Raw genomic sequence first — 16014 nt, 5'->3', positions numbered from 1 at the left:
CTAATTTTGGGGCAACAATCTAAGTTTATAAAGTCATGTATGAATTATTTATTATTTAAATAAGAAACAATTAAATTATTCAGCATATTTCAAAAATAAAACAAAGATATGTCTGTTAAAAGCTTTTCAATAAAATTGTTAAAGAGATTGATATTTAATTAGTTTAGCTCCAGTTACCTGGAAAATTAAATAATGAAATGAATTTCACTCCCCAGTGATGCTGGATAAGATGAAACATTATTTTATGTGGATTTCTGTTGGACTAAACAACACACCTATTACTAGAAGCAACTTCTTAATTCATGTAACAGAAAATATGGTCAACCAAATACTTGGACTCATTGGATCAAAAACCTTCTTTAAGGAATTAGGGAAAGGATCTTCCTAAAAATATACCCTAAAATATGTTTCCCAGGGATCCATAAATTTAATGATTCTATAGCCTGATTCAGTTTCTCATTTGCATTATCACAAAAGAAAACAAACAAAAAACCCTGAATACCGAGAAAAATGGCTGGTACATTTTGCAGGCAAATTTCACCTGTTGAAATCTTATGATATTGCTGATCTTGATGTTGCTAATTAATAACAAAAAATCTATTCTGAAGCAGTGGCTGCTGGCAAAATGTCTGATTTTAACAACATACTTTTGCACGACCTGCCATCACTTCCCAAGTTGAAGCCCGTCCTGCAGCGACAGGTCCGTGTTTTGTAACTGCTGCTGAGCAGACAGATGTGTGAGCATCCCCCAGGCATTCCATATGGATCCACTTCACATGCATGGCTTCTGACTATGAGAAATAAAAAACAGCACACTTGAAAATTTCCAAAGACAAGATAATTATGTAGATCAGCGTATGTTGAAACGTTTGCAGTGCAAGGAGAGGGAATCCTACCACAAATCTTTATACCCAGCTATTTATTACCATAATCAATTGGAAAAAGAGTTTCAACCTCACAGAAATAGAGGTAGGAATTTGCCAAAGTCCTCCTAAAAACATGTTTAAGGAAACAATTCTGTTTTTATATTAATTTAAACTGTTTACATGTAAGTAAAATATGTTATATGATTTTTTGGATGCATGCTTGTTCTTTTTAAAAATACATATTTCTGCATTGCAGAGAAAAAATAAAAATAAAAATACATATTTCTTACAAATATAAAAAGATAACTGTAAAAATATGCCAGGTTAGGTCATTAAGCAGAGAAAGTATTTCTTTTGAAATAATCCATTATATGGGCACTTAATCTAAAAGATATAGGATTCAGTAACTATCTTTATTGAGAAGTCCTGAGACTTTTTTTTTTTTAGTTTTGAGTCCGTTGCCATTTTGAGAACTCTACCACAAAGTGAATGTGTGTGTGTGCATGTATAAATTTCAAAAGGAGTATGCTAGTTTACATGTGGAGATTAAGACATAGAAGGACATTTCATGAGTGTAGAAGTTAGAGAAGGAAAAAAGAAAAGGAAAAGTACTGTGTGAAGAGAATGAGAAAAAGATGAATTAAAGAAAAAAAAAGCTGTGGTAGGAATAGTATCAGTAATATTTTATATACTTTATAATATTTCTTTTTTGATCAACACTTGAAATTGTGACAAATAACATGGCAATTTTCTTTTAATTTAATAAACAGTTATGCTTTTAAAAATTGTGACATGTTTGTTTTGCATTCCTGATTTTCTAAATGAAAAGCTTTTTAACCCCCACTCTTATCCCCCATAGCCTATTGTCAACACAGTAGCCATACTGATTCCTTTAGTCAGTCATATCATGAGATTCCTCCTCTTAATGCTTCCTAAGGACTCCTCATCTCAATAAAAGTATAAGGAGAAGGTTCTAGAATTATCTCTAGGGCCCTACTTATTATGGTCCTCCTTCATTTCTCCAGCCTCATTCTTCTACCTGTTTTTCCCTTTTTCATTCTGCTTTAGACACACAGGTCTCCTTGCTGTTCCTTGAAAATCTAAGCATGTTCTTCCACATGGGTTTTGTGTTTGCTAATCTCTTTACCTGCCATGTCTGTGCCTTACTTCTTCAATTATTTCAAGTCTTCATTTAATTTCATTATTCTAGTGGGACTTCCTCTGACCATTCAATATAAAATTGCAAACCACCCTCATCCCTGAGACTTCCTCTATGCTTTATTTTTCTCTATAGCACTCCTAATCTTCTAAAATAATAATAATTTACTTGATCATTTTAAAATTATGTTTTCTCTGTTGGGATGCAAATCTCATATAAGCGAGAATTTTTCGGCTCTTTTATTCACTGCTGTGTCTATACAATAATGTCTATACAATAGTTTCTGGTACACAGTAAATGGTCAATGAATAACTGACAAATAATTAAATCCTAACAACAAATTCTAATAAAGTTACTTACAGAACTCCAAATTTAAGTGTGCTGTAAACAGATTTGTGAAAATACATTGTCTCAACTAAATCTATGTTAATATTTAGATAATTCTAAAGTAGTTTCAATTTGAAGCACAAAAACGGGATGAAAATTTGGGGTTGGTTATTCTTGTATGTCACATTATTCTATATGTAATTGTCCATAAATTGTATTGATGAACAAAGATCACTAACTTACTATGCAAAAATAACTAGTTTGTATCTTTAAGAAATAATTAGAAACATTACAACCTCTCATTAAAAGTTATTTTTTAACAATCTGAAGGGTTTGAAGAGGTGGGGGGGTGGGAGGTTGGGGGAGCCAGGTGGTGGGTATTGGAGAGGGCACGGACTGCATGGAGCACTGGGTGTGGTACAAAAACAATGAATACTGTTATGCTGAAAATAAATTTTAAAAAATGATTTTAAAAAAGTTATTTTAAAAATTAATTTGTATTAAAGAATAACTAGGGTAAGAGATCAGAATGACTGCAATAAAAACTGGGTAGATACTCTAATAGAGTCACCTGATTTGAAATGTCTCCCAAAATGATACCAAAGAAAAAACAAACAAACAAACAAAAAACTTTAGCATCTTAGCATCTGTCTACACACATCATGATTGAAAGCTCTTTCCTGAATCTAAATCTAGCCATCATTTCAATTCTGTGGTTGTAGAAACAATTCACTAGGAACTGAACAATTTGTCATTTAGACTTGTGCAGGGAGTGCTATTCCATATTATCAAGCAGACATGCACACTTTTGCTATCAAAAGAATTTATGACTCACCCACCTTAATTCCATGCAAAGTACAAGGACCATAGCCCATTCAGCCCACCATTTTAAAGGCAATGAAGAAGTCTTGAGTCTTACCTGTTGGTTGAGTTCTTTTTTGATAAATTCGGATTCCTCGAGCATTTTCCATTTTAATTAATGAATGAATATCTGTGCCATTAAATCGGTTTATCCTTATGATATTGAAGTTATCAGAATTGGTTGCATATAAATAGTCTTCAAACACAGTTATGCCATAAAGATGTCTGACCTATATGGAGGGGTAAAAATAACTATGATTTGTAATTATGCTGCTTTCAACTTGAAAGAAAAACTGATTGCTATTTACTACTGTGGGAAAATTCCCATAGTAGGAGAGTCACACACATATCATTTATTTTCTCTCAAAGAATTAAATATTGTACTAATTTAAATTTTTTCTCTGAAAAGAAAACATTATGCAGTAGTAGATAAAGCAGTTCCAAATGTGTGGAGAATTTTATTCATGATTCATTAAGAAAACACGTTTAGTAGCTACTTTTCAAAGGCAAGTGAGAACAAAACTTCCAAGCATACTCAATAAGAGGCTTATGGCAGTGTTCTATAAAATTTGAGATTTTTTTATGGACTGCTTGTTCATATAGTCAGGAGATACAAAATCTAAAGTATAGCGCCGGCTATGTAAGGACTGATGAGAAAACAACTTTAAAATTTATTTTATAAGTTCAAAATCCCATATATATATATATATATATATATATATATATATTTTTTTTTTTTTTTTAAATCCCACTTTTTTAAGCCACTAGTTACATTTAGATGAATACTTGTCCCAGAACGGCAAACAATAAATAATGAAACTATGTATTTGGAATAATTTTTTTAAAAAGACAGCACTTTACTCAGAAATCACATGTTTCTAAAGCCTATTCATACTGGAAATGTAACTAATGGCACTTGAACAATATAACTCTCCTAGGCAGAGGTCCTGGGAATTGAGTGGAGGATTGGACATCTTGCCGTCATGGCAAGTTTTGAGTAAAGCAGAGGAAGAAAGAGTTGACTCATTTTCTCATACATGCTAAGTACAATGCTTTTTGGCATTCCTCCTATTATAGTTAATTTAAAATGGTTCTGTGTCAGGGTGGGGTGGGGTTATGATTTGATTTGCTGTAGAGATTCTGTGGGAAAAATCTTTCACAATTCTTTGGCATTATATGGTACTTTTAGTATAGATTTGTAGTTAAGAGAATTTGAAAAAGTATGTATGGTTTGACTGTAGGAATTTATTTTTTAAAATATTTTATTTATTTATTTGAGAGAGAGAGGGAGAGAGAGAGCAAGGTGGGGGTAGGAGCAGAGGAGGAAGGTGAAGCAGAATCCCACTAACCAAGGAGCCGGACTGGGGGCTCATCCCAGGACCGTGATCATGACCTAAGCCAAAAGCAGACACTTAACCAACTGAGAAATGTAAGATAGGAATTAATGAGGAGCCCAAAATAAAGCCCAAATAATGTTTTGCAGCGTCATTCCCCAGTGTGTGTGTGTGTGTGTGTGTGTGTGTGTGTGTGCGCACGCTTGTGAGTGTTAGTGTGTGTGCATGCATGCACAGGTGCATGTGCCAGAGAGAAGGGGTGGGGGTGTCATGTGTTTATTTACTAATATCATTTGCACATAAGCTGACATCATATTCCCTAGATAAATCCAAACTCAAATTTGACTTGAGCAAAACTTTTTCCTATAAAAATTGCAAGTAAACTCAATTTTTCCATCACAATTAATCTCATGCCTGTTTTGCCCAAAGTTTGGAGCCAGTCATCTGGAAGTGTGGTTGTGGCATACCTACATTGCTCTTTACATAATTGCCAATCCACACCCAAGAGGGAAAAGCACAGCCACAGAAGGGACAATTGGGCAGGGAAGAAAATATGAAATTGCACTCACTGTCCCTGTTCCTCCCTTCAGAAGAGACTGTTTTCCATAAAGTAAGTACATTGTTGCCTGCTCTGCTACTCCTGACACAGGCGGGAGGAGCTTAGAGTTGTGGCTAGACCATTCTGCCTACAGCCCAGATATTTAGAAAAAAAAAATGTATCTATGTTGGATGACTTAGTGGCCCAGTAAGCATATGTTTAGGGAATCAGGAAAAAAAAAAAAAAAAAAAAAGGAAATGAAAAAAATGAACAATTGAAAACCAGACATTAGAAAACTTTTTAAAAGTTATCAGGAGGAAAATTATTTGAATTTTTTATCCTTGTTTCAAAGTTTAGAATTTTAATTACATATAGGTAAAAAGATGACCTATCATAATCATTTTAGAGATTAGATCCTCTAAAAATCATAACTAAGGCTTTCCAAAGAAATTAAGATTTTTAGGCAAAAGAATGAAAGATATAACTGGCCTCATCTCTAATATTGCACACCTTTCTTTCTTTCTTTCTTTCTTTTTTTTTTTTTTTTTTTATTCCCAGCTTGGTGCATTTGTTTGTCTGTCAAAGAAGGAAAAAGAATTTTTGTTAAAACTGATTAGAAAGGGAAGGTAACTTTAAAGGGATCATTACAGAATACTTTTATCTTGGATTGCAAAAGAAAGAAAAGGGATTCATATATTTTGTCTCCATAGAATAAGAATCTCACAAGAAATTAGTGCAATCACTGAGGTAAAATTGAATTTGAGAAAGTACATTAGCAAATAAGCTTATTTCTACTTAGAGATCTCCTTTCAGTGTCTACTGAGTGTTATCTACAAAACCTTGTAATTCAGCAAGGTAAAAACTATACAGATGGGAAAGATCTTGACCTCAGTGACTTTCACAGAATTCTCATTCTAAGAAGCACTTGAATACATCAAAAGGCAAAATTTAGTTCAACCTTTGAAAATAATAAAACTGTTGTTGTGAGCAGGCATTTGCTTTTGTTAGCACAGTATCTCCAAGGCCACATGGGATAGATGATAGTGTAGCTCCTTATAAATGAACTATTTAAATTAGATTTTAGTAAGTTTTACTTTTAATAGGTCAAAACATCTGTCTTATCCTCATTCTTTTCTTAGAAGTGTGGCACTTTTGCTTTTGCTTATTGTTTTTATTTTATTTTTGTTGCCTTGTGTTTTGTGTGCTTTTTTTTTTTTTAAAGATTTTATTTATTTGTCAGAGAGAGAGGGAGAGAGAGCGAGCACAGGCAGACAGAATGGCAGGCAGAGGCAGAGGGAGAAGCAGGCTCCCCACCAACCAAGGAGCCCGATGTGGGATTCGATCCCAGGACGCCGGGATCATGACCTGAGCCGAAGGCAGCTGCTTAACCAACTGAGCCACCCAGGCGTCCCTGTGTGCTTTCTTTTTAATAGAGCAAAGGAGGAAGTCAGAGGCATTATGGAACGCACTGTGAAAAGAACATTCTCCCATATAGGAAATACATCACAATTTTTATGACCCTTTGCAGCTTGACTTCATAAGAAATTTTCAACATTCCAATTCAAATTTTAGGTCTTCTTCCTAGTATGACACCATTCATTTTATCACCTTAGCTGCATTTTCTAACAAAATTGTACTTACTTGTCTGCCTTGAATGATAGTATGTCTGTTTTTTCCTTGATAGTCCACCACTTCCACATAGTCCAAGTAAAGATCTACCCAGTAAACCAATTTGTTGACTAGGTCTAGTGCCAGTGCAGCTGGCTGCTCTGTCTTTGAATCAATTATCCTTGTTCTGTTCAGCCCATCCATGTCACATCTCTCCACTTTGGCCACATTCCCGTAGTCAGTAAAGAAAAGTTTTCTGTTGAAAGAAAACTAAATGTTAAAGTGGGGGGGGGAGCATATTCAATACAACCATCTGTAAAAAACAGAACTTTTCCTTCTAATTTATTTCAGTGGTTACATCTGTTAGCTTCCCATAACCATTTCCATATAATATCACTCATAAACAGGGAAATCTGCTAATGAATATTGCAGGGCATAAGGGAGCAGGTTAACCAACAACTGTAAAATTTCCCCAAAATGGATGATTATGGTGGGTTTATTATTGTATTAGGGGAAATGTTTCTTTAAGCCTCATAGAGCTGATACACAGACACCACAGGAATGCACGCAGCCCATTTGGTATAAGCTTCGGAAGTGAGCCAAGTCACCAGGCCAGGGCACGTGAGCTATTAGGCTTTATCTTCAACCTGCTTTTCAAATTGCCTAGTAATGTCTGTCTCCTGTAAAAGCTATTATGTGGAGCTCAATGATGCTATGAGTGGTAGAGAATAGCAAACCTGGAATGGAATTAAGCAGATGGAAAAGCAAATGTGGTGTTTGTAGCAAAGGAAATAAAACATAAATAATCCCCCCAAAACCAATCCCAAATTCTCCCAAATATTCCCAAACCACAAAATTTCATAAAGCAAATGCAGGCCATTACTCCTCATTTTCTCTTTATTTGAAAGAACAAACTAAAAAGCAATGTTGACCTCCAAGACAAAAAATAATCCTTCTGTGAAACACTAATAGTGTCTATCAAAGGTTTAAATACCTCTAACACCTCAGTGTCTAATGTTTGATTAGTATTCACTATGTTTAGTAAACACAAATCAATTTCAGTTAACCTGACAATATTTTAACAAGATTACCTACTCAGGAGACTAAATTACCTTTGTAAATAGAAGACTATCTTACCTTGACTTAAATACAATCTCAAGAATAATCTGATTTACAGTGACTGAGAAATATTAAGATTACCTAGAGTATAGAATATTTGATTTTACAAACTTGGTGAATTAGTTTTTAGTTACTTTTCTCAACATCCTTGTATTATCTAACAGTATGGGGTATATTTCAAGCTAAAAAGTATTATTTGAACTGTAATTTAGCTCTTTCTCCTGCAGGAGGTTTTGACTAATTTTTAAACATTAATGCATACTGTTCTGTAACAGTATAAGCCAGATTTTATTCTGAGAAGATATTTCCCTAAATATTCTTGAAAGACCGATTTATCACGGTAAGTTTAAAAATTATCTTCAAGTAACAATCTATTCAGGTGAAGAACTTTTCTATTTTAATAAAGAATAAATAAAAGGGCATGAGGTGCCACATTTTATTGTTATGCTTGACATTCAAACTTCCGCCCCTATGCACTCACTTGCACTTGCTCTCTCTCTTTTCCTGCTTCCATCTTACATCTCCTCTTTCATCACTTCAAATCAATTTGTACATAGCTATCCCAAGTTAAATTATTACAAGGAGTACCTAGTTTTCCTATTTCATACTGTAGAACACTACACACTATTCCTGCTATATGAAGCTCTCTTTTTCATTCTATAAAAAATGTCTCTCCTTTTCTAGTTTCCTTTTCTGACTGGTCCGTTTCACAGAGCTGTAGACATGCTGCTGTGAGGGTAGGTTTAGAAATAGAGAATTGGAGGCCCTGGCACACTATGGATAATGTGATATGTATAGACTAGGCATAGTGATATAAAGCAGGTGATTGTGCCCAGTACATGATGTTGAAGAGGAAAGATGAGTCTGGAGTTGAAGACTTCCTGGAAGTCATTTTGAGATAATTTAATTACATGTAATCCCAAAAGGGAAAAAAGAGAAGTGTGCCAAGACCAGAACCATGGAGAATGAAATCAAATAAAAATCAGAGGCTATGGTCAAAGAGATAATACAGACTTTCTAGAAGTCTAAGGGAGAAAAGTTCCAGAATAAAAGACCAGAGTGGTTGGCTGGGTCAATCACTTCACAAAAATAATACAGATTAAGAAATGTTGAATTTGCCATTTGTTAAAATACCAGTAATTTTGAGAAGTTGCTTTGAGAAATTTGGTTATGGAGGAAGAGTGAACCAGCTGATGATGAAAGCGATCGGGGAAAATGGGATTTATTTTTCTAAGATTTTCAGTGATATTGATCTATTGCAGGAATGACGCAAGTGATTCTCATATTATTCCAGGTCATAATAAAACTGGTTGAGGTAATGCTCTGAGTAAGATTCAGCCAAAATATGGGGGGAAAAGTGTAAATATATGACTTATCAAAGTACCCCTGTTTTAATGAAGAGTAAAATCAAAAGAATAGGAGGACTTTGGGTATGTGAAGAAGAAACAGTAAAGAGCTAGAACTGTAAAGAATGTATTATCTTTGTATCCCCAATACACAGTAAAACAAACAAACAAACAAAGAACTAGTGCCCAGGAGAGACGTCAAAGATGTTCCTTATACCAAATTGTTCCTTCTCAAACTTCAGAACAGTAACTATGATGAGTTCTGTTCACTTATAATTGAAATGCAAGAAATGGAAGTGTTCACCAGGATAATAGCACTGATACCATAAAACTGTAAGCAGCAAGTACCCATAGTCACATGGATATATGCATTCCCCCCCCTCGGCTATATGCATTTTTTAAATTTACTTGTTTTAGTAATTTTTACTCTTAGTTTAAAATCTCTTACTACCGTTACAGAGAAAAGCTTCACTTTTAGGGCATTCTTTAATTGAGGCATAGTTGTATTAGAATTGAAAACAAAAGTTAAAGTTTCTATCTAAAATCTAACTAAATTTCATCTGTGATATGGGTTGAAAAATCACACTTTTCTTTCCTCTAAAATATCTGTCCAAATCTTAGAAAAAGTAAATATTACTTTGTGAACCCCATTATGTCACTGATCCGTACCTCTAAGACAGAAGGGGCAGATTATTTTTATTTTACAGAGGAAATAAGCTCAAAGTCCACATGATCAGCCATTACCAGAGCCAAAGTATGAGTGTTTGTCATACCTTTGTTTTTAACTCATTATTTTAAAATAATTTCAAACTTACAGAAAAGTTATAAGAATAGTCATGTGAATATCTACATCATTCACTTAGATTCATGGGTTGTTCATCTTTTGTCCCTCTGGCTATTTCTAGTCCTGCCTAGTACTCATGACAGTAAATTGCAAACATTATGACCTGCTACATCTAAACAATCCAGCCTGCATTTTCCTAAGTGCAAGGACCTTCTCTTGCATAGCCACGGTACACCTATCAAAATCAATAATTTTAACACTGAAAAAAAATGTTAACACTGGTACAATATATAGCTTTTATTCAAATTATGCTCACTGACCAATAATGTTCTATGTAGTCAAATTTCTCTTTTTTTTTTTTCTGATGTAGAGTCTAATCCACCATCATATGTTGCATTTAATCATCTTTTTTTCTCTAGGCTCTTCTAATTCTGAATAGTTTTTCACCCTTCCTTTGTTGTTCACAATGTGATTATTTCTGAAGGGTTAATGAGTTGTTTTAAAGAATATCTTCATGATGAATTTGCTTGATTTTTCTCATAATTATGTTATGCCCTTTGAACTGAAATGCCATAGTTTTGTACTTTCTAGTAACTGCTTCTGATCTTGGAAACTATGGGTAAATCTATGCTTTACTCCAGAAATTCCATAAAAAATACCACAGGTGGTTGTTTGGAGTCTCATTTACTTCATTTTATTCAGTATTTTTTGAACACTTAACTCTATTAATTTCTAGGTTCTCAGTTACCCTTTCAGCATCTTCTCCTACCAGGAAACAAGTTGCTGATGCAGCTTCAAATACAGCAGAGCCCCCAGTATAGTGCCATGATGAAGTCATGGTGGATAGGAGGGACCATTCCAAATATGTCTTATACCCCATTCCCTCGGGATTACAATAATGGCATTTTTTCTCTCTCTGTTCATTCCTGTGATATCGATTTTTTTTTTATCCTATAGCATGGAAAGAAATTAAATTGCGATTGATCTTCTCTTGTTCGTCACTTATTTTTTGAATGGCATTCTACCTGATTCCCACTAACACAAAAATTCAAATTAAAATAAAATGATACTGCAACTACTGACTGTATTTCTATGACAGATTTAACTATTAGTTCATAAAGGACAGCAATATTTCTATCAAATTGTCCTTTATTCATCCAGTTCATTATTCTTCTGATTCAGCATCTGTAGTAGGTAGGAGTTTATCATGTTGGCTTCCTTATCTCATCAGATATGGGAAACTGATTTTATCTAACATCTTTGTTGATTATATGAGTAGCTCTGTTTTACTATAGATATATAAGTTTTACTATACATATATAAGTTTTATACAGTTGGAGATAGTAAGAAACTTTGAGTATTGTTGGTAAACTTGCCTGACATAAATCAAAAGTTGCAAAGGGAACCCTCACAGACAGTGATAGAGCACTGTGCTTACAGAGTTATGGCTCCAATCATCCTTACACTTTAAAGCAAAGCAATTGTTACAGGTACTGACATTTTATTTTCTTTAGCTGATAAAAATAAGACTTACTTTTGCCAGTGATATACATTTTAAATGATGCTTCTGCAGTTCTGCAGTTTTATACTTTGTCCAAATGGACAAAGGGGAATTTAAACACATCAGAGTCCTCTCCATCTCTTTTTAACTGCATAGTCAACCTTGGTTTTGTGTCATATTCTTACTCCTAATATTTTGGTAATAGCTTCATGATGGAATTCAGAAATTTTCAGAGTTCTTACAATGAAATTACCTACTATTCATTATAACTGCTGAAAAATGAGATTACATAGCAAATTTTAGGTTAGGGAGTTGATGAGAGGGGAGCAAATAAAGACATATTACCAGATTCAAACAAACAAACAAACAAAAACATTGTTCTCATTAAGTCCTAGGAAACCATCCATGTATATTAATCACATGTTAAAGTAGGTAACTGCATTTCTTCATATTTTAGCAAAATAATATGTATTTTCCTTGACAAGAATTACATTAGGAACTTCATTCTTCAGTCATATTTTTAAAATGATTGTTATTCAAATAACATCAATAGTAATACAACTTTTTTCTTCCATTGTGTATACAAAAAATTGAACAAGAAAGCAATTCTCCACATTATATAGAGTAATTAAAGTACATTCAGAACTAAAGTAGAAATATTAAATATTTAGCATTGCAATTCTAAAGTGCAATCATAAATCTGAAAGAGTAATGAGTCTTTGGAGTAAGAGCTTTAAATTCAAATTCTATTAGCTCCTGCTACTTAAGGGATGTGGATGATAAACAAACTATTTTCTCTACCTAGCCAAGACTGTTCAAGACAGTTATTTATTGATTTTTACTTGTTAAGGTTTTTGCTTTCATTGTTTGAAAAATCTCTCTCAAACTTGGTTTTTAGTTCATACATAAACACACAGAAATTAAACTTGACATATAGACTCTGGCTCTCTGCTGGCTACTCTATATTCTGGAAACATTCCCACTAATGATTCCCCCAGAAGTATACATATATTAGATATGTCACTCAATGTGGCTGACCCATTTAACATCCTTATTTACCTCAACCTGCTCCACCCAGATAGTGTTCCCGAGAGGGGCAGCTCTAGGTACCAATAGCATCCCTCTCCTTCCTGTTGACAGATAATTAGATGAACGAGGAGCATGACATAGAAATGAAAACAAATTGTAGGTTTAGCTGAGTCACCAAGATCCTTTCTCTAAATATCTAAACCCAGAAATGTGAAGGCCACCTAGTGGCAGTTGTGCTAACATGGGTAAGAGGAACAGCTGGGGTGAGGATGGGCACAGGGGCAGTGAGAGAGGAGGAATATTGGAACATGTACACAGAAGTGGGCAAGCCATGAGACAGAAGATTGGAATGAAAGGAGCCCTGTAATCCTTGAGTGAGGAATTGGGCCCCACAGAGTCCATCTTTATTTCTTAGCTTTAGTTGCATGAACATGTATGATTTTCCATATTATCTCAGGAAATCTCTGTACATTTGAGCTGGCTTTGGTGGGTTTCTATACTTAGTAGTTAAGTGCCATAAGAAACTACTACATTGTTTAATGTTCTATTTTAAGATTTAGATCATTCTTGTCCTGAAGATATTGGACAATCAAAAATCATACCACTTTAGAAAATATTATATATTGAAATGTTAACTCTAAATAAAACAATAAATGGGAGAAGATATTTGTAAATGACATATCTAATAAGGGGTGAATATCCAAATATATAGAAAGACCTAATACACTCAACACCAAAAAGAAATGGTCTGATCAAGAAATGGACAAAGCAGTTGGATAGATATTTTTCCAAAGAAGACATCCAGATGGCCAACAGACACAAGATGCTCAAAATCATTAATCATCAGGGAAATGCAAATCAAAACCACAATGAAATATCACTTCACACCAATTAGAAAGGTTAGTGAAAATGACAAGAAATAACAAGTGTTGGAAGGACTATGGAGAAAAGGGAACCCGTGTTGGTGGGAACATAAATTGGTGTAACCACTGTGGAAAACAGTATGGAGTTTCCTCAAAAAATTAAAAATGAAAATGCCATATGATCCAGTAATTCCACTATTGGGTATTATCCACAGAAAAAGAAAACACTAATTTGAAAAGGTATATGTACCCCTATGTTTATTGCAATATTATTTAAAATAGTCAAGATATGAAAGCAACAGAAGTGTCCATCAACAGATGAATGGATAAAGATTATATATTATAATTTATAATATTACCTGGCCATAAAAAAGAATGAGATCTTGCCACTTCTGACAATAGGGGTAGACCTAGAGGGTATTATGGTAGGTGAAAGAAGTCAGAGAAAGACAAATACCATATGATTTCACTCATATGTGGAATCTAATACAAAAACAAATGAACAAACAAAAACAGATTTTCTAATACAGAGACAAATTTATGGCTTCAGGAGGGGAGGTAGATGGGAGGGTGGGTAATATAGATAAAGGGGATTAAGAGGTACAAACTTCCTCCTAGAAAATAATTATATCATGGAGATGCAGCAGAAGGAATATAATCAATATTATATGGTAATAGATGACGACTATATTTATAATCATGGTGAACATTCAGTAATGTACAGAATTGGTGAATCACTATGTTGCACACTTGAAACTAATATAACATTGTATATTAATTATAAATAAATAAATAAAGCAATCATTTTATGACTTTTATATGTAATCCTCAAAAAACTCCCATCTTGACACTGGGTCACATTTAAAAAAAAAAAAATCAATCTTGCCTAAATAGAAAATATCTGCAACCTTTCTTGTAACCTCCCATGAAAAGACAAAGAAGGATACTATTAATTAAAAAAATTAAAAATTAAAAAAAAAAAAATCATCCTTCCGCGGTGCCTGGGTGGCTCGGTCAGTTAAGCATCTGCCTGCGGCTGAGGCCATGACCAGTCTCCTGGGATTGAGCCTGATGTTAAGCTCCCTGCTCAGTGGAGAGCCTGCTTCTCTCTCTCCTCTGCCTCCTGCTCTGCTTACTTGTGCTATCTCTCTGTCAAATAAATAAAGAAAATCTTTTTTAAAAAATCGCCTTTCATTTTTTAAAAAACTGAATATATTACTCAAGCCATAGATTTCCAAACATTCTTCCCTAATCCCAGCTGGCTAAATTCTCTCACAAACTCAAATACAGCCAATGTCAATCTGCACCTGACCCCAACACTGCCCTGAACTCATCTTTTTTTATGATTTTAACCAAATAATAAAAAATAAGAAATCTTAGTATCTTAGGCTTTTCTTCCATTTGTTTTCCGTTTTCCATATTCTGAGAGACAACATTCAACTCAGCAATTAATAAACCTACCATTGGAAAAGGGGAGTGGTTAAAAAAAAGTAGAAAGGGGGCCCTGGGTAGCTCAATCAGTTAGACATCTGACTCTAGATTTCAGTTCAGGTCATGATCCTGAGATCAAGCCCAGCTTTCCACTCTGCACTGGGCTTGGAGCCTGCTTAAGATTCTTTCTCTTCTTTTTCTTCTGCCCAACCCCATCCCACTGGCACGTACACAATCTCTCTCTCTCAGGGGGTGGAGGGGGGGAAGAAAGAAAAATAGATCTGCACATTATTTTTTATTATTTCTCTGTCACATAGGTATTTCATCACTGCTTAACATAGATTGGGACACAGTGGGGGAAAAAAAACAAAAACCTAATCTCTCTGGGTTGTCAGTGCCTGAGGGTAGAGTATTGGCCCTATCAGGAAGAAAAAGGATGGTCCAAATTGACCTGCTTATTTGCATCGCTTCCTCTGTTCTCCAAGAAAAGAAGCACATGGTTTACGTTCACTCACTCATTTCTTCTACCCATGGCTCAACTGGACCTGCCACATCTAACTGCCTGGAAGATAATGACACACTTGGCTTCACATTTTCACCAACCAGCAGTCCTTATTTTCAGACCATAATTGGAATTCTTAGAAACTCTTCTTTATCTAAGACAAACCTCGTCTCTTCCTACCAAAATCCTTCTGATCTGCCCTCTGAAACTCTACTCCATGATCATAAATGCCCCAATATTCTAAGACTATACCCTTCGTGTACTTTCCAATGTTTTACCTTTACTGACAGAAACTTAGCACCTCCTGAGGTCATATTTCCCAGCAGTCATTGAAAATGTGGGCTCCTGGGGCACACAGGTGGCTCCAGTCAGTTAAGTGTCTGCCCTGGGCTCAGGTCAATATTCCAGGGCCCCTCTCCTCCCTGCTCGTGCACTCTCTCACTCACTATCTCACTCACTCTCTTACTCTCTCTTATATTTATTTATAATAGATACTCTCTCACTACTATTATATTTATTTATTAAATAAATAAATCATAACTTTAAAAAAGGAGTTTAATTTAGAAGAAAGAAAAGAAGGAAAGAAAGGAAGGAAGGAAGGAAGGAAGGAAGGAGGAAGGGAGGAAGGAAAGAAAGAAAAGAAAAGAAAGAAAGAAAGAAAGAAAGAAAGAAAAGAAAGAAAGAAAGAAAGAAAAAGAAAGAAAGAAAAGAAAGAAAGGAACGAGGAGGGAGGGAGGGAGGAAGGG

General features: G+C 34.6%; 1 protein-coding gene across 1 annotated transcript in view; it reads right to left on the bottom strand.

Moving 5' to 3' along the window:
* Window positions 1-16014, bottom strand: part of LOC111140884 (LDL receptor related protein 1B) — a 1957146-nt gene that overhangs the window by 829312 nt on the left and 1111820 nt on the right. Inside the window, exons 8-10 of the mRNA XM_022493131.1 lie at window positions 6727-6949; window positions 3272-3443; window positions 648-791 (exon numbers count right to left, since the gene is read on the bottom strand). Coding sequence (XP_022348839.1) covers window positions 648-791; window positions 3272-3443; window positions 6727-6949 — 539 coding nt within the window. The remainder of the gene's footprint in view (window positions 1-647; window positions 792-3271; window positions 3444-6726; window positions 6950-16014) is intronic.

Source organism: Enhydra lutris, unplaced genomic scaffold (genome assembly GCF_002288905.1).
Source record: "Enhydra lutris kenyoni isolate GAN:26980312 unplaced genomic scaffold, ASM228890v2 scaffoldscaffold1, whole genome shotgun sequence".
NCBI classification, from domain to species: domain Eukaryota; kingdom Metazoa; phylum Chordata; class Mammalia; order Carnivora; family Mustelidae; genus Enhydra; species Enhydra lutris.
The sequence above is the reverse complement of the archived record's forward strand: the minus strand, read 5'-3'. Positions and strand labels throughout refer to the sequence as shown.